This window comes from Rhipicephalus microplus, chromosome 9 (assembly GCF_043290135.1).
Source record: "Rhipicephalus microplus isolate Deutch F79 chromosome 9, USDA_Rmic, whole genome shotgun sequence".
NCBI classification, from domain to species: domain Eukaryota; kingdom Metazoa; phylum Arthropoda; class Arachnida; order Ixodida; family Ixodidae; genus Rhipicephalus; species Rhipicephalus microplus.
In genome coordinates this window covers 24,983,766-25,009,413 of record NC_134708.1, presented here as the reverse complement: position 1 = coordinate 25,009,413, position 25,648 = coordinate 24,983,766, and the positions used below count along the sequence as shown (strand labels likewise).

Genomic DNA, 25,648 nt, shown 5'->3' with positions numbered 1-25,648 from the left:
GAAAACACTCAAATCACGCAGGCAAAGCTGCGTGGTCATAGCTCCGAAAGAAGTAAGACCTGGAGTGGAAGAGACCATTGTGATCTCTAACTTGGAGACACCGAGCGACGTGACCTTGATCCTCCAGGATTATCCGAAGAAGGAGCGCACAATGTTCCAGCGCACCTTCGAAGTCAGCAAAGGTATGCATTGTAAAAAAAAATCTTCAAAAGATCGCAGAGAAGAAGCCGATGTCTCAAGCTCATCTAAGCTAGCTGCCCGTATACTCACAAAAACGGTCTCCCGATGGGCCGCGTAGTGAAGAAGGCTGAAGACAAGTGTGGGAGATATATATACGGAAAAAAAATTCCAGCAAACATTGTCATTTGAAACAAGGCATTTTCAAAATATAATATATGGGCGATTTCTGGGGCGAATAGGACATCACATTTCGAGAAATATGTTGGTATTGATTTCCAGAAGGACTGAAGTTCAAAAGTCGATTTTTAAACATGCTTCTGCATCTACGGTTACGTTGTAGCGCATTGGTTACGTTGGTCACCGCATTGTATCTCTCAGAACAGCAACGCGTGAGATCGTATCACTTCTGTGTAGCTAATGAACACACAGATTAAGAAAAACCAACAAAACTATGGCTACGTTGACAGTCTTATGTGAGTCGGAATGCTAAGGCAAGGCCCCCAGGCAACGTGCTTAAAATAACCCCTGCTGCATGGTGATCACAAGTGTGGGAGTAACGTAATTAATTGTGCCTGATGGTCGGTAATCGTTTAGCATCTGTCTGTGTGAAGAGGCATTGCAGGTACAGCCAACCAAATTTGTATCTGGCGTGCGCGAGTGCTGCCATTTCTGTGCGTCAGCGCCACAACACGGTGCAAAGTTGCAGACAGGGTGAGAGTATGCGCATTCCTTCAAAGCATGCTCAACTATGGAGGCATCATTTGTTGGGCTGTACTTTCTTAAAGACGTTGCCCCACGTTAGCGCGCTTCACATTACCCATGTTCTTCGGCTTATCTCGACGCGTTACGTAAGTTAAAAACGTGTTTATGCGGTCGCTTTCTGCACCGTACATCTTCGGTTTACCAAAGCTGGCTGTTCCTGTGAAGTGCACTGATTTGGGGCTACGTCCTTAAGAAGGAGCAGCCTAGCAGACGATCGGTCCAGCTGAGCGTAGTTTGTGGACATGCGCTTACCCTCCTCCTGTTTGCAAGTCGTCTCTGCCATATGGTGCTGCTGCCCCGAAAATTCGACACTCGCTCATTGTTTGCGCCTCTATACGGCCGTTATTTTTCTGGAAGGGAACGTGTGGGTGTGTGCCAAATAGCCTCCTGTCGCACGTGTAGCACAGCGCAGCGGCGAGATGTGAAACTAAAACGAGAGAGTGGCGCCATTCTTTATAATGCGGAAACACCCATCGCGAATGCGTTTGTCTTTATTTTACGCTTCCTTGTTGATAACCGTACTTTGTTGCGACGTTTGAGCGGATACGGTTTCGAGTTCGATAAGGACTGTGGCTATCACAGCTTCGGACTGCGGCTCTCGAAACACCATAACGTGCTACAAAAAAAAAAAACAAGGAAGAAGCCAGAAGGTTGCAAGACAATACAAGTAACGGGCCGCTCTTCGCCACTGCACCATTCCACATGCGCGGTTCGAGGCTATTAGCCACATGCTCGCGTGTTCCCTTTCATAAAAATGATGGCTTCGTGGGTCTTAAGAAGCTTTCCCCGCCATCGTGCGGTGACCAATCGAATAGCCGCATAGATACACATTCAGAACGTTAATGAGCGAAAGCTTTGGGAATGACAGGGAAACCTTGCGTTGACGATTTCACACTTTCGCCTTCAGCAATAGACATGGTGCGCATTTTCATCGACCCGGACAAGCTGGATGCCGACGAACTTCGCCGAGGCCATCGTGTTTACGTAACCTTGACGGCTGTGTGTGGTCAGGCCTTCAGCAAGGAGGTCATCCTACCTGTGAAGCGCCGCAGCGGATACCTGTTTTTGCAGAGTGACAAGCCCATCTATACTCCCAGGCAGACAGGTGAGCGCGTATACAAGACATTTCGTTAAATAGTCATTGTAGAGTCTTTAAACTTTTGTCATAGATGGTACGGACCTACGTAATCGCCTACTGCGCGAAAACTACAGCGCCGGACATGCCAGCGACTCTCACAACCTTGTTTGATTTCTCAACACACATGAGTTTGTTAGACAAACGCGTACACACAGATAGCCCACAAAAATCCCTGCGTAAAAACCCCACACACGTCAGAGTACGCCAGCGTGTCCATTGCCCTCGAACGTGCAAAATGTTCGCGATGAGACTCCAGTGTTCAAGCAGTCTAGTAAAAATAAATATGCGTGGCTTTGTCCGACTTCAAAAGACAGTGGAATAAAACTGGGCACGTGCAAAAAAATCTTCATCCTGACATAAGTGGGTACGTGTAAAAAGCAGTGTGTCCTGTTATTACACTAAAGGGACCAGACGTCTCGATACAGGTGGTACACATCCCGATTTCAAGACTTGGGTTCTGCTGCTTCACCAATCTACTTGCGGGACAGTGTTTTGTCCCGCTTTAGGCCGAAACTTGGCTCATAGTAGTGGTCTGCTAATTTGGCCACCACACCTCTATACTACGCTATACATGGCGATGATAAGCTTTATTTTTCTCTTTTTGTATATTTTTCTTTCGGTCTTTTTTCTCGTTCTCTCCCCCTTTTACTGCCATTTTTCCACCAGACAGAACTTGCTTTGTTGGCTCTGTGAGATTTCCCATTAACCCACTGAGCCTTACCCCTGATTTCTAGCCATTCCACCCATGACTGTACTCTCGTCATGGTTTGCTCTCATTGATGAGCTAAAAGAGCCCAGCTGTGATTCACTTTAAAACACGATAAACAGATGCACACCTGAAAGAAGGTATTTTCTTTTTTATACAGCATAAAAAAAACTAAGGCTCATTTTTTGGAAATCACGTACTCAGGCAAAGGGTCCGTAGAACAAGTTTGGGCTCCCCTTACCACAGGTTTTTCGTGCCATTCAAACCATCCTCTAGTGTGCCTGTAACAAGTGCCCGTCGCCAATGCCGATGCCACTTTCTTTTTCACAAGGGTCACGATACTTGGCAGCCGCGGTGGCACTTCCCGCCAATCGTTGCGACTCCTTGTTTCGTGGCGTATGGCTGGCGCAAGCGATATTATCATCAATTGCTTCTCGGGCTCGCTATGAGCCGACTGGATGTCGTTCGTGCTGGGGAAGAATGGTGGGAATACGCCTTTTACATTTTCCTGTTCTGCCCTCTGGCATTTTGGTAGGGACCGGGAGAACAGGCATTGCTATAACGAAGGCCTCTGAGACTATAGGACTTCTACGCCAGGGAAGTGCGCATGCACCGCGACATCGTGGGAAAGGCCGATTGAAGGAACGTGAACGGGCGTGAAAACGATGTGAAGTTGCTGCAGCAGAACATAAAATTACTGCTTTCACCGGTTCTATTCTTCGCAGTGGTGGAAGGGTGGTTCTTTACTTTTTTTCAGTTAAACTGCGGATGATCACCGTGGGAGAGGATCTGGTTCCAACAGCAGGCGAAATCAAGCTGGAAATAAAGGTGAACAGTTGGTATCATAAAGTGCTTTAACACGAAAGCGTTTTATGCCGGGGTCCACTATGGCTCCGCTAACGCATTTCCATTATGGATATGACGTAGTAAAATATATACTAAAAGATCGCAAAGAAAAGATATGTGACGGAAAACTTCCGTAGCGGGGTGTCAAACCATGGAGTGACCTCTTACTTTTAAGCGCGCAACACAAGTGATTAGACAGTTATAGTGTAACGGGATTCCGGGCTTACCGTGATACCGGAATGTGCAGATACGTATGGTACCCGTACCGCTTACCGTACGCACGGTATTCTACCGTGGTAGCGAGGTGTACATAGTGTATGCAAACATGGCGGTGCTCTCAGACGCCCGCTTCAAAGTGATTTTGGTGTGGTTGTTGAAATATTCTCCTTGTTCACGGCAAACGACTGTTTAAAGTGGCTTCGTTTGCCTTCAGTTTGCTTCGAAGACCAAGTATTACAGATAAGTTGGCGTAGTTTTTGAAATATCTTCCAATTTCGAATGCGTCTATATAGGCCTAACTACAAGATCGATGGAAACAAATTGGCAAGATTATTTTTTTTCACGTTTGGTGCGTGGTTCATATTTATTTGCTTTTATTATTAGTAAAATAAACTTGTAACAATGCTTCGCGTGGTGGCATAGGTTAACATTTTCGTTCTCTTTCAACTGTCTTTAACTTATTAACCATCCGATAGGTAGCGCAACCGTCGCAGCTGGGGCACGTAAACCACAAAAACCTTATCCCGCTAAACTATAAGATGCTGTTCACAACGAACGTTTGCTGAATGGTAATGCTATTCCCTTAACCTCCGCTATCACATTAACTGTAAACTATAACTGTCTACTAAGCCACAAAACAAAACGTGGAAAATTTTGCTAACGGCAAGCCATTTATATAAACTATATACCCATGGCGGTCCTCAGATCTCCTCAACATCACCACGTTTTCGTAATCTGTAGCGAGAGGGAGCAACAGGTTCGCATTGGGTGCCCCTCGCGTTTTTTTGAGAGCACGCCTCCACGGGGCATGGTCTCCTGTGCGCTCTTATCAGATAAGACTCGAGACTCAGGAAAGCGCGAAAGTCACTTCACTCGCTGCCGTGGCTGCGTTTATGAAAGGAGCATGCTGCTCACATACGATGAAGTGAGCATTGTGATAGCACGCATTTTTTGTATATTTGTGCATGTGTTTTGTGCGCCTTTCTTTCCGTTCGATCAGTGTGCTTTAAGTGTAGAGCAGAGACAGTTGTTTGTCCACACTCGTGCTGCATAGGCTCATTTCATGCATGCTTTCTGCTTGAGGTAGGCACTGTAAGTTTCGAGCTGCTTCCTGTTCTTTGCATCAAGTTGCAATTTAATGCTGTAGCATTCATTCTTTCACATTTGTGGTAAAACAATGCAAAATTACCGCTTAACCGACTCGGTGAAGACTCTTTTCACTTTCATGTTATACCGACTTCTAAAAAGAGAGATCAGCCATGTTTTTTTTTCATGAAAATCGGTAATGTTTACAGCCTTCTTGTCAACCTTCCCCACAAAATTTAATTCTGCAATGATGGTCAAAGAAGGTTTAATATGGCACAGCACTTCTTACATAATTATGTCCTGGTTCTGATAGATGACGCTTATAGATAGTTTTATCTTCCTTAGTATTATATTGATTAGCTGCAAATTACTTCTCGTACAGAATGATATGCGACTTTACATCTGTGGTATGCTAGGTGAACAGTCCAATTACAGGAAGAAAATGAGCTGTTGTTCATGTGACGCAGTCTACAATAAAACTTCGCCAGGTAAGCAATTATTTAATGTATTAGCTGTCAGACTGGCATACATTTGGGATATGTTTCTAGGGTATCCTTTAGATTGATGCACGCAAGAAAAGGAGACATGAACGAGTAAGTGAGCATTGGAGGTGCATTCTTATCTGTGCTGCCCCCTCATTGATCATTATGCTGCCAATCTGCCGCCATGTCGCTAATGTGATTAGCACAACACAGTTGGGAAGAATCCTTCTTGATGCTATAGTTCTTTAGTTTCCTGAAACAACCTGTACCTTTTACTACGCTGCAGAGGAGTAGTGTGATTCGATTGCGAAACAGAACTTCATGCTGAATGGTGCAGCTCCACGCATTTTCTTGCAGAACCCGAAAGGGGTGCTGGCACACGAGGCAACGCTGAGTGCCACGGACAACACAACGGCGACAGGCATGTTCAGTCTTTCTTATTCCTTCCCGGCCTCACCAGCTCTCGGTGTGTGGAATGCCATCGTCAGTTATGGATTTCGTGTAAGTTTTTTTTTTCTTACGGGTGGTTTCTCCTACCATCTTACATTTATTGCAATAGCAGTTATATTGACACCCAAAGCACAATTCTTCAGTCGCCATTATATTCAGTGTAAATTCGAAATTCATAACATAAGCCTGTGCCTCGTATCTTGAATATGCCAGCAAAAGCTTGCGAAGAGTGCAGACGGGGCGCAGCTTGAGCAGAGATAAAACACGTCGGCCGAGTTCGTCGGGCAAGGGGTGCTGATGCGGGGTAAGGGGGTTGCATTGCTTGGGCAGACACGGTGAATAGTGAGCAAAAGGACGTGTGCTATGTCAACTGAGATCAGTAAGCGGTGCTTGTACATAGCGAGTTCTAACTACCTATCCTGTGCTGAAATAAACAGCATGAGAAGTGTTTCGTCCCATAGAGTGGCCGTTTTTTCTTATTCCAAAAAATTGTGCAGTTGCACGCCACCAGAGTCTAATGGAGTTGTCATTAGTTTGTATAATATTTCACTTTGTTGCTATTCTATTCATTGCGTCACCCTTGCGGTGAAACTGACTTCTTCGGATGTGTGAGTTCATTGACCTTAACGTAACATCATATGCAAAAATACTTCGATAAAGTAAATTATTCGGTTCACCTAAGTTCGACGTAGTCGGGCTTTTCACTGCACGCAGATATGAAAACATTCAGAGTGTCGTTCGATAGCGGAACGTCCTCTATCGCCTGGCTTTGAAACATCACAAGTTTCGCACTTTTCTTTATTGGAACGAATACAGGGGCCTGTCTTGCATGCATAATTACAATGGAGATAGGCCCTTTCTGTTCCTATTTGTCATGGCGATGACTTGAAGAGGGATCCTCCCTGGCAAAAGACTCACTGTTCTGAACTGTAGGCAGGCATTTATTTTTGTTTGTTTTCTTGGGGGGGGGGGGGGATTAATTCAATAATCTCCCAAAAAGCTTAAGCTCGTCATCTTAGCTGTGTTTAGGTCGCGCCACTTAAGATCATTTCTTCTAAGTGATAGATTGGTGCCAAAAGCCTTCACTTACGTTGTTTGACATTTCAAGTATGCCGTCTTGGAGTGAAAGAAAAACAGGATACTTTCCTGATAAACTTGAAACGAAAAGCTAAGAGACAAAAAGAAATAGAAAAGTCGGCCTCTGACTTTTTCTGGTCGAGTATTGCCCTACGATACAATGTTCTTCAATGAGTGCCAACTCGACTAAGAAAATGCAGTTTTTGATTAAAAGCATGACAACAAAGTAACAAAACAGAAATTAAGCAGATCGGATGCAGCTCTCTTAGCCGTTTTAGTCATGGTTGTGGATGCAGCGCTAGTTTAAGGTATCTGGCCATTAGATTCAAACATGGGTCGAACATGAGCCATTATTGATTCCAGACTGCGCTTCTAAATGTACAGTGGCATTCGGTAAGAGTTGAAACAATGTGGACATGGCTGAAGAGGTCCCATAACTTTACTGTCACATTGATAATATCACTATTAGTGATATTGGTCTTGAAACGTAAGTTATCAAGACAGTGCCTTTGTCACTAACTATCTTGGACATCATGCTATTTTGGCAGTGCCTTGACCAGGGGCATAATACTGAAATCTAGAGCACAGACATAATTTTTGGGGGGCTGGGGGGGTAGCCCCTTTATATGAAATGGAGGCTAAGCAGGCAGATGTGGTTGAGGGTCAATTTGGGTGCTGCATGACATAACAAAATATAGGAGAGATGGGGGAGGAGCTGGACCCCTAGCTACGTCAATGCAGCTCTCATTGGAAACAAAAGTAAGTTACAATTAGAAATTCAACTATTTGGATCACGAGTGTATTAAATGTCATAGAGACTACTACCTTTGTTACACGGGCAGCCTAAACCGTGGTTGACGTAATATTGGTTACGTGTAAAAGCGGTTCACTTATGCTCTATGGTACGGGAAACCAAGGCTGTAGGAAACCGAGCTTGGCAACCTTGATTTGGCTGTTCATTGATAATATGACAGCGTGCACAAAAGCGTTCTCAGCCGCATTAAACAAGGGCACTTTTGCTTTGCGTAAAAATTGGAGATTCTTAAGCTTTGCTTGATGCGATAGCAATATTCTGCTCCTACACATAGACTATAAAATCTTTTCGAATGTGATATGCACCCACTACGTGGCCTTAATGGTGTAGTAGTGGTTGTGCCTTTTGTAGTGGGTGACACATTTTGAACTTTGAAGTCGATATGATAAAATATATGTTCTGACACCCGATGGCAATGTACGCGTGTAGCACACATTATTCGGCATTATGTCATCTTGATGTTGCATTGTGAAGCATTTATACAGGAAGCATTTGTTTTTAAAGAACTTTGAAAGGCATTTCCAAACTGAGCAAGTTATTTTCACTGTATTCACAAGGAGAGGCATGGCTATAGTTTACGAAAAACCCGCCTGCTAGAAAGGCATGTGGAAGCAGTGGCATCTTCGCGATCCCATTTTGTACAAATGACCATGCAGCCAAAACACTTTGATGAACAACTGCGGTTTTAACCGGACTGGTATACAGAGTTCATGAAGTGTGCTGCTCAAATACACTTTTATACACGGTGTTGTAGGAAATTTGTTCTGTAATGTTAATTGCACATTTCTCGAAGCAACCTCACGTATATTGTACGTAATGTATACACGTGAACTGAATTTTTATTAAATACCACGTAAAAAAAAAAGAGGCGTGATTGTGCGGTAGAACACCCTTTCGCCATGCAAACAATCCGGGTTTTATCGTCACTGTGACCCAGAATTTTTTCTTTATCTTATTTGCATCTTTCTCAATCTTTTATTTGCATCTTTCACGCAAAGATGATGCTTTTTCACTCACAACCAACAACGCCGACGCTTACACTGGTATTTCTGGGAAACGAGCTTTTCAACGCTATAGCGTTACTATTAGCAAACTGTGATAATGGATGCTATAGCCGCGGTTCAACACGGCTAAGCGAGGTTTATGTTAATCAAGGTTAACTTACCTATGTAATAAAAACAATAGGTGGCATTTATGTTTCCGTGAGATTTAGCCCTGTTTCAGCTTCTTGACTTGACTTTTTTAAATAGAAAAACAAAACAAAAAAACGCCACATTTATGTCCTCTATGACGCCTCCAATTCGGGCATCCGTCCATCGAGCATTGGCGTTACTGCCTGACAATGGAAAAAATCTCGCGTAACCTCCTAATCTTCTCATATGGTCACGTGTGGTAATGTCACGTGACGTAAACTTCGGCAGCATAGATGTCCATGTGGTCATCTCAGACACATTTCATTCAAATTTGCTTTATTACCTTAAAAACCTATTGACGGGGGTATTACTTGCCTAAGAGGTAGGAATACATTAGTACATAATTATTATGTTGCATAACAAAACACAAAAAAGATAAATTCATTAGCTAAAGTGTTACATATATTAGCACAAATACATAGATCTAAATATTACACAAACATGTACCTGGCTCACATAAGTCATTTTATTGCGAAACGGACGCAGTGACACTGGATGCATGGACAAGTTATGGCGGCGTTTCGACAAATATAGCTGTCACATTTAGGGCATGTAAAGACACTTCAACTCCCCAATAACTTTCTTCTTTGCAGTTCACCCAGAAGACCAACATCACTTTCGAGCTTAAAGAGTATGGTGAGTATATACTTTATTCCAGTTTCGCTCATCTTAAATTCTGCTCTTAGAATTGTAAGTCTTTAATAACTAAAGAAGAGAAGGCAAAAGGAGGCAGGGACATTGACCAGGTACGTGCTCGATTGACTGTACACTACGATGGGGGACAGAAAAGGGGAGTCTAATGATGAAAGAGGGACGAGGAGATGAGCGAAGCAAATTATTAGTTTATGCGAGGAAGCAAATGTAACGTAACACAATTCAAAATCCAAATGCAGTCACACAGACTTGTTGTCCTCAAAAAAGGACAAAAGTACTTCGACTGCCATGTGAGCCGACAAGTGATGGGGAAGGCGCTCCAGCAGCATCTGCCCTGACAGTGGCCGATCATCCAATGGTCGCAATGCGTCAAGAACTGTTCACCTCTCACAAGCAAATGGAGGGTGATGGCACAGCAAATGATCGGTGTCCTCTTCGATGCTGCAGGCCTCGCATGCCACACGGCTGATCACTCTAGTTAGAGTAGTGTATGCCTTCATGAAAGCAACCCACAACCAAAGCTGACGAAGCAGCGTAGCTTCGCGTCGACAAAGTCCAGATAGGGGTCGGAGTTCAAGTGTAAGGTTTATTTGGTGGAGTGTCTTTTTCTTGGCGCGTTTCACTCCGTAAAACTGAGACTACATCAAGCAGCCTCACAGCTTTGTTATGTGGGATGTCACCTATAATTTACGTGCGAGTTAGAAGTGTCTGAATAATTTAATAAATGCTCAGTGCTTGTTTAAAGAGCCTCAAGTAAGGGCATGAATCGCCAGGAGGCGGCAGCATTCAATTCCTCGATGTATAGTGTGCTTCAATGTGTGCGCGCCTTCCACCCCCTTGTAAACAAAACTCGCATTAAGGCCCCCTATCTCGATGAGTGTTTTGAAATAGCTAAGAAGATAGAAAGAACATAAGAAACGTAGGAAGTTTAACTAGACTAAGTCTAGGTTGCTAGCCTACACTTGGGGAGAGGGGAATGAGGAAGTAAAAGAGAGAGGAGGAGGAGAAGAACGTTGTACACCGCAGTCACAGTAGACGGTTTCACAGGGTGTCCCTCAGCTATGTTGCCCTCAGGAGTTGTAGAAGGGCTCGTGTGGCTTTCTGGGCTGATGTGCTTGAAGACCCCGCAACCGAATATCTTCTCCTGAACAAAGGGACGATTATTCAGTCTCGTCAAAGAAGCACACTCGAGAAGCCATCGATCTTGTTCAAAGTCGGGAAGCATGCCGGAGAAGTCTGGCGAGCATGCGTGCTGGAGCTATGAACCATGGTCAAAAAGTAATTGCTGGGCTGTGATTCAGCCCATTCTAATCTAGTATAAGAGGTGTTAATTCCCGCTGCCTTGGGGAAGCCCTGGAAAAGTCATGTGATTACCTTCGTGGCCAAAGTCTGCAGAGCCAAGTGGAACGCCTCGAGGGGGTGGGTTTTCTCAGAAACTCTTAAATGCAGTGGCCGAAGTCCTCTTTGGTGAGGTGAGGCATGAAGGGCATTCCTGCTCTAGGTCCTCTAGAAGGCCAAATGCGACTGTTGCCTTGCCTTACATCGATTGCTTATCTCAGTGGCTAAAGTCGGTGGCAGCAAAATGTGGTGTGCCGGTAGTATAAAGTTGGCCTGCATCTGTGCGTTGGTGAATGGGTGTACAGGCAACAGCGCATGCAGTATGAAGCAGGCGGCTTCACTTGTGCCTTGTGATATGACTGTCGTGTACAAGATGCCGCTTTCTTGCGGTAGATTCTACATCGGACAAACCGGGGGCTGTCGTAATGGCACATTGCGAGAGCACCATAGGGCGTTTGATGTACAGGCAGGGGAGGGACGCTCGGTGGACCATTGCTGCAGGTTCATCTGCGCTCCACAATTTACTGTGGCACATGTGTCAAAAACTTAAACTTTAGGGAAGCCGAGAAAAAATTGAAGTGTTTTGATATCAGCATGAATATAAGTATCTGTGTCGGTATTCCTTCGATTTCTCTGTCACAGAGCGAGATATCTCTTGCACATGCAAAGTGGTGATGTGCTAAGTGCATGATGAAGAAAGATTTTTGGGGTGCTATGTTGCTCGAGCGAGCCAGTCCAATGGACTCTTTGTTTTATGTATTTTCTTGCAGCAGAGTCAGTTGATGTGTAGCACCAGTATGGTTTATGTGTTCCCTCATGTGTATGCGTCCTTATTATTTTTTTTTTACGATACCAAGATGAATGCTAGTGCTAATTGTATTCTATAGCTCCGCACTGACTCGAAGTCCTTGTTTTGTCCTCAGTGCCACCATCGTTCTCAGCAAGAATAATGGCGCCCGGTGTCATTCTACCTGACACGAATGTGACAGTCACTGTTGAAGCCAAGTAAGTATGACTTGTGCACTTATCACATGCCTGCTTATCTTGTAGGAATATTGGTCCTGGCACTGTTTTATGCCATAATTATTACATTCACTGGTACATATCTTCCTCTTTTATTCTTTGTCTACTCGTTAACATTGTCATCATTAGCAGTCTTTTTAGGGAGGAAGGACAACGTGGTATGTGGGCATTTAAATGAGACTCGGCTCATTGCACTGCCTCAATAGCTCCTTGTTCTCATTCTAGGTGTAGGACTTTCAAAACTCAAAATGTCTTTATAGTCAAAAGCCTTTGAATTGTTTACATAGAAGCACTTGAAGCATTTACGTCCATCATATACCTTTCCTCGAGTGATAGTCATTCTTCTCGCTCTCGCAGTTCAGATTTTGAGCGCATTTCTTTACGTTGGACGAGCTTTTTCCGCTCAAGAAGGAGGTTCTGGGCCCTCCGTCGTGTGCCTAGAGAGGGGCCATTCTCGCCTTTGATCTAAAAGGGGCATTTGATAACGTGGCACACATTATGATACCCCGGAATGTCACAGAAATTCATTGCAGTAGCCATATGTATAATTACATTTGTTCATTTCTGCATGACAGGAGAGCTAGCACTGGTGTAGGACCACACCGTCCAGACACGATTTGCCTTACTGGTCACGGTACCTTTCAGGGATCAGTTCTGCCCCCCTTTCTGTTTTATATTGCCCTGTCAAGACTACCACAGCAGCCCGATCAGATTCCCGATGTTTCCTATGCAATTTACACAGATGACATAACGATCTAGATGATGCAAGGTGTTCAGACAGGGCTATTTAGGATCACCTACAGCAAGCAGCGGAACATGGGAGAGGCCTTTGTCCTGCAGTGGACGTAGTCAGGCTGATGATGATGACAGCAAGCAGCCAACATCGTTACCGCCTACGCATGACAGTGCAGCTTGACTTGTTCCCCTCAGAAGTCCAAGCTTGTTATCATCTGGGTGCTACGCTCATGTGGACTGGGCTCACATACTTGGTTTATATGTTCAAGATAACAGAATAGTGGACGGCACTGTCTCTCATTTGTCCGGACAAACCGAACAGATTCCTGACATAATACGAGAACAAAACCTGCTGTGGCTGGTGCAAGCTTGCATAATCAGTCGTATCACGTGCCATCTCTCTTTCGACTGACTTAATACGCAGTCGGAGCAGACGTAGGTCGATGCAATGCACTAGAAGGCGGCCAAGTTCGTCCACGGCCTCCTACACTATACCGCAACGACATGTCTACTAGCCTTAGGGACTCATAACACATTCAGTGAATCATTGAAAGCTCAGTGGAGCAGCCAAAGACAGCGCCCTTAGCTCACACCCACTGGGCGACACCTGTTCTTGCAACTGCTATACCCAGACTTGCACAATGACGTCGAAGACAACGCCGTCAGTGTACCCCACCTTGGGTATGTAGAGCTTTGAAGGTGCATCCTTGTCCCAGTAAAATGAGTCCTGATCCTGACGAAGGACGCTGGCGCACCCGTGTTCGGTACCTGGTGCACATGCTCACTGATATACCTAAAACAAACACCATGTACATTAATACTGCACGATGTTGCCACAGATGTTCCGCCGTTGTCTTGAACGGCAACGACTCATGTCTTACGGCCGCTTCTTTGCGTTTTTCAACCCCTGCAGACGGCGAAGTCCTTGGGGCTGCATTTGCTGTACGACACGCTATTGACATTATTGAAGAAGTTTATATATTAACCGATTCGCAGCATGCATGCCGAGCCTTTTTGATGGGACGCGGCTTTTGACAAGGTGGCCACACAAGACATCAAACATAGACACATCCAGCCCACAACCTATCCACTTGCTCTGGACTCCTGGTCACACCTCCCAGCCAGGTAATGATCACATGGTCGCTCGAGAGATTGCCCACCGAGTTGCTCAGCATGGCGGGGCCGAAATTTCAGATCAAGTGGACCCTCCGCCCACAGAGTCTTATTGACATACTACACCAGAGTCAGGCGCAGCATACGCCCCCCGCCACCGTTGTTCTCGGGAGAGGTAGAGGTGGCACTCTGCCAACTCGAAACGCATACGTTCTCCAACCTCCTCTCTGTGCATAAATTCTACCTTGACCGCTAGCTACGCAGACTCTTGCTAGGGCTGTGGCAGCTCCCCGACAGTAGTCCATGTTACGTTGGAGTGCACCACAAAATTACGTCCTCCCCATCCCGCTATCCTGCAGCCCTTCCACACCAAGGATCTGTGGGACGATGCTCTCTGCAACGGGCCTCCCGAGGTTGCCAGGCCTTGGTTCATAGGGTCCTGGTGGTAGCTGAGATCATCTAGGGTTCCCTCCCACATGCCTTGGTTATGTACATTTATTAAAATGATTTCTCTCCTGGATATGTGATTGAATGTTGATATTGTTACAAATTGTACACTGGAAAAACGAGACAGCCTGCTAGGGTTACGTTAAAGGGGGCATCTCGCGGACACAATGGAGAAATTACCAAAAGCAGTGGCATAGAATTTCAATATAGCAGGTCACAACTTTAATGCTTTGAAACTTTATATACTTCAAATTTCCGGTTCCCAAGAGTGAGAAAATATGCATAGTCATACCTAATTCGCAAGGTTAGTACAACCTAGCCAGCAGGTTTGATCGTCTCAAAGGGGGCTCTTGAATCTATCTGATTCATCCAGGTTAGCTGTTAGCCTTGCCTTGTATAACATTCGAATCCGTTGCTTTACATTCATTGCTTCGCCTCGTCGGCCAACCTGTGACCTTTCTACATACTACTTTCTGTGCAGGTACCCGTACGGAAGACCAATTCAGGGTTTGGTTACCTGCAAATTTAAAACCAGGAACGCCAACACCGGCCAAGTATGGCCATACCAGAGAGCAGAATCTCTAACGGAAGAGGTAAGCCGTCGTTATCATCATTACCTCAACAGCATGGGTAAGAAAACACGGACTCCACTGTACGACTAATCAATCAGTCAATCAACAAACTAGTCATTCATTTACTTGACATTCTCATGTAACAAACCTATGACATGAATGCAGGCGCACGCATCGAGTAAAAATTAGGGTGGTTTCGCACTAGTAAGGCCAAATTTGAGGGAAGTGTGGTTGGTGCTGGGAGGCCTTCTTTGTTCCTCTTTGTTTTTCTCTTCCTGTCTTCCTATCTTCTTCTCTCATTTCTAGGTTGTGTATTTTTAGTATATGCGTTGTCCTGTTTCTTTCTGCCACGTTGGACAAGTCGGCACAAGTGTTCTGGGAGTGGAGCACCTCGCCGTGGTGCTCTAGTGGCTATACGGTACTTGGGTGCTGACCCACTGGTCACGGGATCCAATCACGGCGGTAGCAGCTGCATTTTCGATGAAGGTGAAAACGCTGTAGGCCAATGTGCTCAAATTTGGGTGCACGTTGAAGAACCCCAGGTTGTCAAAATTTTCCAAGCCCTCCACTACGATATCTCTCATAATCATATGATTGTTTTGGGACGTTAAACCCTCATATCAATCAGTCAATTATGGGAGCGAAGCACAATGCTACGAATAGTAGGGAGACAGTGAAGAAAGCGGTAGCCGGTTTAAGTTGATGGCAACTTTTTGGCAATGACTAAGGGAGTAACATATATCTAAACAGCTCCACTGTAAGAATTAATTGGAGTTTAGCTCTTGCAAGCCTTGTAATGGCTAGGTAAAGCACTGAAGTAATCGCTTTACAAGTTGGCCACAATGTATGTAAGACCCGAGTATGACCCGTTCTTTCTTGTTCTCATGTGTTTCAATGCAGCTTGTCAATGGAAATGCAACCTTCACATTGCCAAGTCGTGGACGTTGGGACCAGTACCTACATTCTGTGTATCTTGGTTCCCGACTCGTGGTAGAAGCCGAAGTCTTGGACAAGGTCACTGGCGAACGAGTCACAGCTGAGGACGACTCGGCTGTGTATGCCCACTCACCTTACCGCGTCAGCTTTCGCCGCACTGACCCGAACTTCAGGCCAGGTGCTCCAAAAGTCGTCAAGGTATGTTTGCTTGTCGACGGGCAAATACGAAGGTTTGGGAAAAGCTGCACTTTGCAGTGACTATAGCGTCGATGGTGCCTATAAGATGCAGTTGTCGTCAAAAGTTTGACGGCATCACTGCCATGTAAATGAATACAAAAAGAAATTATTTCATCAGAGGCACGTGCAGATGATTCCTTGTCAGATGGCCATCAACCCAAGGTTGAAGTCGGTGACCGGGTGCTCTGTTCTACGACCTTTGTCTGAACAACTGGGTCTGATCTGGCCAACACGGTCTTCCACTGCTCGAGAGAATAATCTCATACACATAATCCATCGGCACCATGGTGCAGTAGTACGTGATATTTTCATAGATCGCTACTACCTGGCACCATTTATACCGACTTGAATAAGATTAGATGCGATAGCAGAGTTGGAACAACTTTTGACCCCCCTGTACATAGCACCTTGTGCGTGCTAAAGATAGTGAAAGACAACGTGCAAAAGGGGTTTATGTCGTTTTCAGGTTTTCTAGTCGCCGTATACAGCGACCGTCTTGTTTTTAATCATTTTACCCCGTATACTTTCGGGCGGTTTCCAATACACGCGTATGCCAACTCAACCAACTTCAGGCTTTAATGTACAACCTGGTGCCCTGCCTGACCAACAATAGTAGTTGTATTGCACTTTGGTTATGATTGTACAAACGCCACATTTGCAGTCGAAAGTCTAGAGGCTCCGCGAAGCCAGAAAAAGCTGAACGTTCTCGCTACTTCCGCAGGCCGCCTTTAATCGATAGTGCTTTATCCAGCTGACTGCTTTGTGTTGGGTGTGGTAAATAATTATAGGCTAAGCAGAATTACCGACACTCACTCAAAGCAACATATGATTGTGTAGTTTTGAGCGATATTAACAGTGCATAGTGGAATATACCTTGAAAGACATATTGGGAGGGGGGGGGAAGCTGAAGAAGTCGACATTCTTGTTGTGGGTGATTGTGTGTGTGTGCACTTCATTCTTGGCCACTCCCCTAAAGTGGGTATGCGTCACAGTTAGTTGGTGAGCTAGAACAAGAGATGTGGCGGACAATTTGCTACTGATTCATTGCTGTTAATTGCACATAACAATATTGCTTCATTTTCTTCACAAAAATTTATTATCAAGTTCTCTGGAATTGTGTTGGGCAAACTTTACACATTTACAGACAGTGCAGCATAATTGGCACCTAAATGTGATGTGGTCATTGCAGGGCTATGTCGCTGCACAAAAAACATCTTGCCAATGTTGTGTCACTGCGTCTCGCAGGTGGATGTCACGTATGCCAATGGCCAGCCAGCCGCTTTGGTTCCATGCACTGTGAAAGCCGAGGCCGGCAATGGTTTTAACGTGCCCGTAGATCCTGATGTAGCAGTGACGGACGCCAGGGGGCGTCTTGCATTTGCTGTGAGCACAGAGGGTCAACACACTCTAATTATGGCAAAGGTGAGAGATATTGCACATGGTCGCACATAAAGTGAATGAAAGAAATCATATAGAGGCTAGACCTTATGATTTATATATATATATATATATATATATATATATATATATATATATATATATATATATGTATATATACCCTGCCCCTGTAGCCCACTAAATGTCATCGTGAATAAAGGACCACATATGCACGTTTTATTTGGCCTCACACCAATAGATCTATTCAATGAACGATCATCAGTCCAAAACAAAATTATTCTTAAGAATCAATACTTGCGTGAAAGTCACAACTTTGCAGCAAATGTGAAGCAATGAAGGCGATAGCAACTAGTTGAAAATCACGAACCGAATAACAAGCAGATTGAAACGTGCCCTGCATTTTTCCCACACAGATGACGCACGAAACGTACTCACAGGTATAGATGAACGTGAATAAGCGTTTCAGCTGTTACTTTGCTGTGTCTGAAAAGCGCACCCTTTTCGCAAACAGACACTGTGCAATGATTGCAGTGACCTCTGTGCGCCCGGTAACTACAAAACAAACGTTCTAGTGAAAGCCCAACGCTAGCCAAGACGTACGATTGTCTTCACCGCGAGATAAGGGCGCGTGAGTGAGCACCCACCTTCTCCACTCTGAGGGGCAAAGTACGCATGGGAGATGAGAACGCGCGCCGCCGCGTGCTCAATGCCCCATCTTGCTGGTAATGCTGAAAATGTGATAGCCCCCCCCCCTAAATCGTGCGCCACCATGCGCTTATTGCGCCATCTTGCTGGTAATACTGAAAACACAATAGTCCCCCCCCCCCGAGATGCCCATCACCAGCGGTAAGTGGTAGATATAAATAGCTTTGCCGTTTGAGGGTTGAAGAACGAGCTTCTCAGTGGCTCAGTGGTTATCGCCTCGTACTCACGTTTTAGAGGTCCCACGTTTGATTCCGCGCACTGGAGTGTCTTTCAAGATTTTTGTCTTCTTTTTATTTTTATAAATATATAAATGTATACATATATAGTGAGTGATGGCGACGCCGGTGGCGAATTCAGGGGAGAGTGTCCATATATTTGCTATCGCAATAAAACTCCCGCTATCACAGGTTGAAACCTTGCTGCCAAGCGAACCCGGTCAACAGGCAGTAGGACAAATTTTTCTTAGTGTCTTCAGATCTCAGAGCAACGCTGTATTATACCTGGAGTCAGCGGACGGCGGTAATGTTGTCAAGGTGGGTCATTTTCTACTCAATTTTATATATATATATATAATCTCACAAGCGTGCTGGTGCACCTTTCCTGGCATTACATGCCGAGGAAAGAGCCTATATGTAGAGACACTGCAGTTCTCTGCCTATGCAAGTGCATTGCTGTTGTTTTTATTAGTAAACCTTCAGTCGATCTGTAGCGTCCATCATGTCTATGTGTCTGTCTCTCTTTTGAGTGTGGTGAATCTCTGTAAGGTTAATTTTTGTGTTAACGTACCCGTGTTCAGTCATTCAGTAATAGTTTCCTATAATTAACGAAATAATATGCAACTATTACAATGACTTACAGTAATAAATAAAATGAACATTACAACCTACTGTACTTTACTGATTGCCCCACCACAGTGGTCTAGTGGTTATAAAGTACTGGGCTGCTGACCCGCATGTCATGGGATCGAATCCCGGCTGTGGTGACTGCATTTTTGATAGAGGCAAAAATGCTGTAAGCCTGTGTGCTCAGATTTGAATGCACGTGTTTATTATAATCATATGGTGGCTTTGGCACATTAAACCCCACATATCTTACACATATCTTACTTTACAAATTGACAAAACTAAGCTTGCACATTAATGGAAAGTTTTAAAGTACCGTACACAAAGGTAGCGTTCGTTGTGGTCTCTGCTAACTCCGTCCCTCAACGAAGGCCCTAAGAGGCTAGTGTACGATGCATGCGCAGTAGCGATAAATGCTAACAAAAATCTTCGCCTAAGTTATTCTAAAACGGCTCAATATGTAGTCATTGCAATTGAGTGACGCTTCGTAGCGCTCCTAGTTACGTAACTTCTCATCATGCTCCTCGCAATATGCGATTTATGGCTTGCCTTATTTTGCGATAAATAAGTTAAGAAAGGTTCTTTGAGCTTTTTTGCTTTTTCTTCTACCAAACATTTTGAGTGGGCTTCACGCGAGATATTTTATACAACTCACGAGCACATAGTAACATCTCTACTTCTGGCTTGCAGGTTGGAGGCATCGTTTCAATTCGTGTTAGGATTTATCCACCGACCTTTTCACCTGGCTATTACATTGTGAGTCCTCTTTTTTGGATCGTTGTATGAACATTAGCCCTGTATCTGCATGTTTCACTGCAAAATGTCATCGAAAGACGATAGTCTTGCATGTGAAGAGAGTGAACATAAGGTTTCTTTGATGTTCTGCACGAGAAAAATCGGTCAATTGTATCGATCCGTGCAGCGAAGGCGAACGAGCGCATCGAGGCACGTTAGACATGAGCGCTATCTGGCAGTTATCTTCGAAAACGAAGGAAGGCGTGCGTGCCCACGGAGAAAGATGCACGCCTGTCTCTGAGGCAATGAAGTGTAGAATGCAAAGCGACGGGCAGGTGCCACCACTATGTCGTGCCTTTTTGAGCATCGCGTTGCACTGTCAGTGCAGCATGATAAAAGCTACGGTCCTTAGAATTGCTTGTGTGTGCCTTCTCTCATATAAAGCCACACATGAAAAATATTGACGTGTTATGGTGCCTCAGATATATGCAATAATTTCGTTTTAATTGACAACGGCACAATTATGAATGCTGAAACTTGAGCAATATTGGTAGTTGCTGCGAATGGGGTTGGCCGTTTAGGGTATTGTTAGGGCAGACAAACAGACAAATGTACAGGCAGACAAACAGACAGAAAAACGGACAGATGAAATTTTTTGTGTCAAAGTACCCTAATAAAAACTGTCGTTTTTAAAAAAGTGCCTGAACCATCTGGCTCATGACATCCCTCTGGAGTGGGTGCGCATTGATGCAGGCTTGTGAACATCCGCCGCTGAGGAGCAGACACGGAGGGAGATGATCTTTATTAAGGCACATTACTGACGTAGAGGAGAGTGTCTCCCGCACCCACCCGAGTATACCCCCGTGGGCACCAACAGCTCTGGCCTGCGGGCCCTGTTGAGGATGTATCGGATGACCGGGATTTCATGTTGAGACTTCATGCTGTGTAGCATGACTTCCCGTCTCGGCTTCTTGTACGTGTGTTTCCAAGGGCATGTGAGCCAGAGTAGTGATCTAGCAAAAAGCCTCAGGGTACTTGTACGGGTATATTTCATTTAGCTATGATGTTGTGGGCCCCTAAAGCTGCATTCTCCTATATCCTTCAAACTCGAGCTTTTAGAGGTGAAGCTCCTAAAGGCGTGGGTCTGTCCATCCCTTGTATGTATGTACATGACCACCTTAGTTCTATCTTTGCAAACTTTCCACTACTTCATCTTTAAAAACATCCCATTACGCTTCATCACTGATCCACCACTTCACCGACCATAAAGCAAATACTGTTGAGAAGTAGCCAATATGAAATGCAAGATGGTCGTGTACTTTTTTCCAGGTGCACGTTAAAGAACCATGAATTGTTTCACTGTGTCCATCCCTTGTTTGTATGTGACCGTCTATAGCGCCCCCTTTGCAAACTGCCCACTACTTCGTCCTTGCAAACATCCCACTATGCCGCATCACTGATCCACCACTTCACCGACCACAAAGCCGTTATAAAAAAGGGGGAATGGAAGCGACATATAGTCACCACTTATGAATAATAAAATTTTTTGTGTAAATATATACAGTGTTTATCACATCTTTGATGATGCAGTGGGCGATATTTGCGGATGGTTCACTGTTTAGTGATGAAAACTTTCAGCACTTCACCCCACTCATCATCATTCACTCCTTGGATATGATGCGATTTTTCTTTCCTTGTAGGTAACACACAATGGCCAGGTGAAACGGTTCGGTGAACTATATCAAGACGTGTCGTCATATCGTTTTGCACGGTTCTCAGTGACGAACGACATGTCGCCGTCTTTACGCGTTCTTGTGTATGCCTTCCATGAAGGGCACCTGCTGGCTGACTCACTCGTCATCGAGGTAGAGGAAGCCTGCTTGGAAAAGGCTGCCGTGAGCACACTTCTTTTCATTTTGGTGGACAGGTCGTGATGCTTACTTAGCCTCAGCAATTGGTACGTAGATGCCATGCTTCTCTGAAGCACACGCTCACTAGGAAATGCATTCGAGAAAATGCTGCTGTACACAATACTGCACTTTTGAGACGATTTTCTTCAAAATTGCATTAGCTAAGCCTTTATAACTTACATTAGAAATTGGTATTGAGCTAGTTGGTAACTTGTAATATTGAAGACAGCGCAATGTGGCGCTCCATCAAAACGCACTCAAATGCATGTGCACACACATTCACACACGCATGTGCATGAGGTGTGGTCAATGCCAAGTTCTGCTGAGTAACTTATACAAGCCTATGAGGGGTGTAATAAGGTTGAGAGAGACTATCTAGAAGACACCTGTTTATTCCAGATGGGTTCCTGACATGTTAAGGGTTGTTACATGTTTTCATAATGCAAAGAGTGTTATAAAAATAAATTCAATAACTGAGATCATACCTTTTCATTGTTCCTTGCTTATGTTTTCTTCTGTGCATGCAGATAACAATTGAGACAGACTTCAAAAGTGAACGACCTGGAGCAAATGGTTCCGTGAAGATTCTTGGAAGTCCCGGAACACGTGTGGGCATCTTGGGGATCAACAAGCAAGTATCCGAACTAGCCAGCAAAGGTCTTCTCACCTCAAATAAGGTATTAGAACATCTGTGTAGATTCAAGATGTTTGACTTTTCATTAACTTATAATACCTATTTGATATGTTGGCTGCAAGTCAATATTGTCTAGGTAGCAGAAGCAATCCACACCATTAAACAACAGCATTGCTCACCCAGTGTACAAACCTGAGCCCTAGTGTAGCAATTCTACAAGTTTTCTAAGATGGGCTAATTTGGAATCCAACTTGTGCGTTTTTTTCCTTTTATTTCTTCAAAAGATGTTTGCAAAGCTGAAGTCCCATGACATGGGTTGTGGTCCTGGGGGTGGCAGCACAATCAGAGATGTCTTGTCCAACTTCGGAGTCATTGTCATCAGCCAGCACTCGCCAGACGTCATCCACGAAGGTATGAACTTTACTGCAGTCAAAAAAAGAGATGATACACAGAGTTTTTGTTTTCAATCTATACAATACAAGCCTATAGCAAATTCCTCTCAATGTCTTGCTCTTCTTCACATCAAGGGTTGCATTTGCCGCAATCTCTGAGGTAGGCACAGCACAAGTTAAATATTGCGATTAATATGACGCATGTATTGGTGCACACACATTTTCGGAAGATTCGTTTGCAATAAATGACTTGTGCAATGATTTATATTCTAGGTTCCTATGCATCACAGAAACATGGCTTCATTAAAAAAAAAAACGCTGTTTCGGCACTCACTGCTCGTTCACGTACACAACCAGTCTAAAAGCATTCACAGCACTATATAAATGATGCACACCAACTGCATCAAAAAACGTTAATTGGCAGTTATCAAAGGTTGCCACGGTATGGTGTGGTACTCCCTGTGTGGATATGGGGAATCGCTAGTGCACTTGCACCTCTTAGAAAGATGCTTTTCATGATTTTGCTTTTTTTTTGTGGCCTGAGCAGTTGTATCGTCTTGGAAGTCACGGTAAGGTACACCAAGTTCATTCCCTCATCTATCGAGGGCATGAGAGTGGCGCTTGAAGAATATGAAAGCTGGGCCCCGCCGTGCTTTCATTTAGGTATAAATCTTTGCATGTCATTAGATGTGTGATACTTTATATTGTATTTGGGTAGAACATCCACCGGTTTCAGCTCCACCGACACAAATCATTTGGGATCAGCATGAAGGCAGAACATAGTTTGTTGCCTTGGAGGTATACAAAAATGAGTTAAATACATTCTAGGTTGGTAGAAGCATCTTCTATTGGACTGGGAAAGGAAATGGCTAGGTGTTTTTACATCTCACTCGCGTTCTTTTTTTTTTGTTTATTTACAGACCCCAGATGCCGACCACTGTCTCGTCATCCGAGTTTCCAGCGGCTGAAGCGGTCTGTGGGTAAGTGATTAAACACTTATGATCATTACTAAAAAAATAGTATGTGATGTGTAGAATGTTTAACGAAGCCTACCTATCGAACCTGTATGTTCTATATCACTGAGATTACATTAGGGTACACTTTTTGTCAACAAGTACGCATGGACTTCGTAAGTCTGTGGTCAAGCTCAAGCCGAAGAAAATAGACATTTCAATATTTTGCTGTATTGGACAATATGAATTTTGATTTCCATAAAGCAATTTCATAAAAGGGCATATAGTGGGTCATAGTTATATTACGAATATTTTTTTTGTGTTGGTTTGCAAATACCTAGTCAACATCAGCTCCATAGAACCTTCTGACTGACATAGTTTGAAGGATGCAATTATAAACGTACACATCTGGGAATGAGGAACGCCCTCTAATCACAAAGGGGGGGGGGGGGAGGCGAGTGCTAAGTCTTTCCCATACTTTAACTCAGTCTGACCTGCCCGTCATTGTTGAAAGAGCAGGGTTACGGCCACGTAGTTTTTGGAGCATGGCTCTTAGGCACCCGTACCGGCGTTAAACAGCATCGCCATCGCCGTTTTCATCGCCTTCGGTGGTGTAGCCGTTAGTAATGAAAAATATTCCCACTCCTCCATGAAGTGAATCGTGACAAGTAGTTGCCGAGGTCCGTAATGTCTACGTTGAATTCGCCAACTGGTATAAAGAGTTTGTGCTTGTGGGTGTTTTGTATTGCTTCGCAACAATTACAACAAATATTAGTTTATTGTTAAACCATTTCTGTGTCTCACATATGTTACCCGAGCATGGCCCTACATAAGTTTAGTGACATAAAGAGTTGAATGACCAAGCTATAGGTTATATTGTCTACTTTAAAGTCACCGACTAGTATGAAGGGTTTATGCCTTTAGTTGCGTTATGTTGTTCTGTTGCAATTACTCTATCGTTAAACCTCTTTTTGTGTGTCACATATGTTTTGACTATATCCCACGTTACGCGAGGGTTTCTCCAACAAGCCTCATCCTTAAGAAGTTTCGCCCTTAAAATAAAATCGGTAAAAGATACGAAGGATCGAATGAAATTTGAAACCAGCCTCTGTGTGTCGAAGTCAAATTTTCTTCTACAGAGCAATGCTTGTGCTCAAAACTCATTTGCAAAAAGAGCCTGTAGAGGCATTATGCGGACAAGAAATCACATTAAGCAATGTAATATTGCTTGGCGAACAGTAAACCAACACCCAGTCATCGCACAATGCTGATTTTAAAACATGTGTGTGACTGGATGCTTACCACCAACTCCAAAGTGTTAAGCCATTATTCTTTATCGTTATCAGTCACATGCCACATTAAAAAAAATATATCGTACCTTAGTGATGCGAAGTGGGACCTCGCTTACCCGCAAAAAAGTTACGTAGTTGGCGTGCTCCTACTTCGAATTTTATTTATTCGGATCATACCGATGGGAAAGGGGATTTTTCGTCGGCTTTAGTTCATTTCGCACTTACTTCATAGTTACTACAGCATAGTTTGGGATAAGAGCTAATGCCTCCTTTGCTTTTCTTGGTCTAATTGACTCCCCTAAAAAATTACTTCTATTATTTTCATCCCCATCGATGAAAGGTGGGTTGGAACAGGGGTTAATCCCCTCTTCCCCCATCTCACCAGAATGAAACTGCTGGATTTCTATAAACATTTATTTATTCATTTTATTACTTTGGTTAGGAATTTGTAGCTTTGATACGGTTGTTTAAAATAGTAGCAAACACCCTTAATTTTAAGCTCAGTATCAAAGCGAGGAACTCTTCATGGAGTCCTTAGGTCTCCCCCCGAATTACTTACTGTATTAAGCTGAAGGTCGCGTGGTCAACTCCCGGCTAAGGTGGCTGCATTTTGGTGCAGGTGAAATGCTATAGGCTTGTGTGCCTGGATTTAGCCGCCCGTTGAGGATCCACAGCTGGTCGAAATTTCGAGAGCCTGGTTCAGTGACTTGATATGTCAATAATAATTACTACGTATACTATTAAATTATTTGACTTCCACTGGAAAGCTTGTTTTCCAC

The 25,648-nt window shown here is 44.2% G+C and overlaps 1 protein-coding gene across 3 annotated transcripts in view; it reads left to right on the top strand.

Moving 5' to 3' along the window:
• Positions 1-25,648, top strand: part of LOC119164934 (complement C3) — an 84,532-nt gene that overhangs the window by 2,971 nt on the left and 55,913 nt on the right. For 2 of the 3 annotated variants that reach the window (XM_075873349.1, XM_075873351.1), the window contains exons 2-16: positions 22-182; positions 1,850-2,047; positions 3,544-3,614; positions 5,777-5,920; positions 9,547-9,589; positions 11,869-11,950; positions 14,745-14,856; positions 15,736-15,969; positions 17,254-17,430; positions 18,519-18,644; positions 19,644-19,709; positions 21,389-21,583; positions 22,126-22,275; positions 22,517-22,643; positions 23,545-23,604. In XM_075873349.1, the coding sequence (XP_075729464.1) occupies positions 22-182; positions 1,850-2,047; positions 3,544-3,614; positions 5,777-5,920; positions 9,547-9,589; positions 11,869-11,950; positions 14,745-14,856; positions 15,736-15,969; positions 17,254-17,430; positions 18,519-18,644; positions 19,644-19,709; positions 21,389-21,583; positions 22,126-22,275; positions 22,517-22,643; positions 23,545-23,604 (1,946 nt within the window). The remainder of the gene's footprint in view (positions 1-21; positions 183-1,849; positions 2,048-3,543; positions 3,615-5,776; positions 5,921-9,546; positions 9,590-11,868; positions 11,951-14,744; positions 14,857-15,735; positions 15,970-17,253; positions 17,431-18,518; positions 18,645-19,643; positions 19,710-21,388; positions 21,584-22,125; positions 22,276-22,516; positions 22,644-23,544; positions 23,605-25,648) is intronic. The other variant, XM_075873350.1, reaches the window with a different exon arrangement.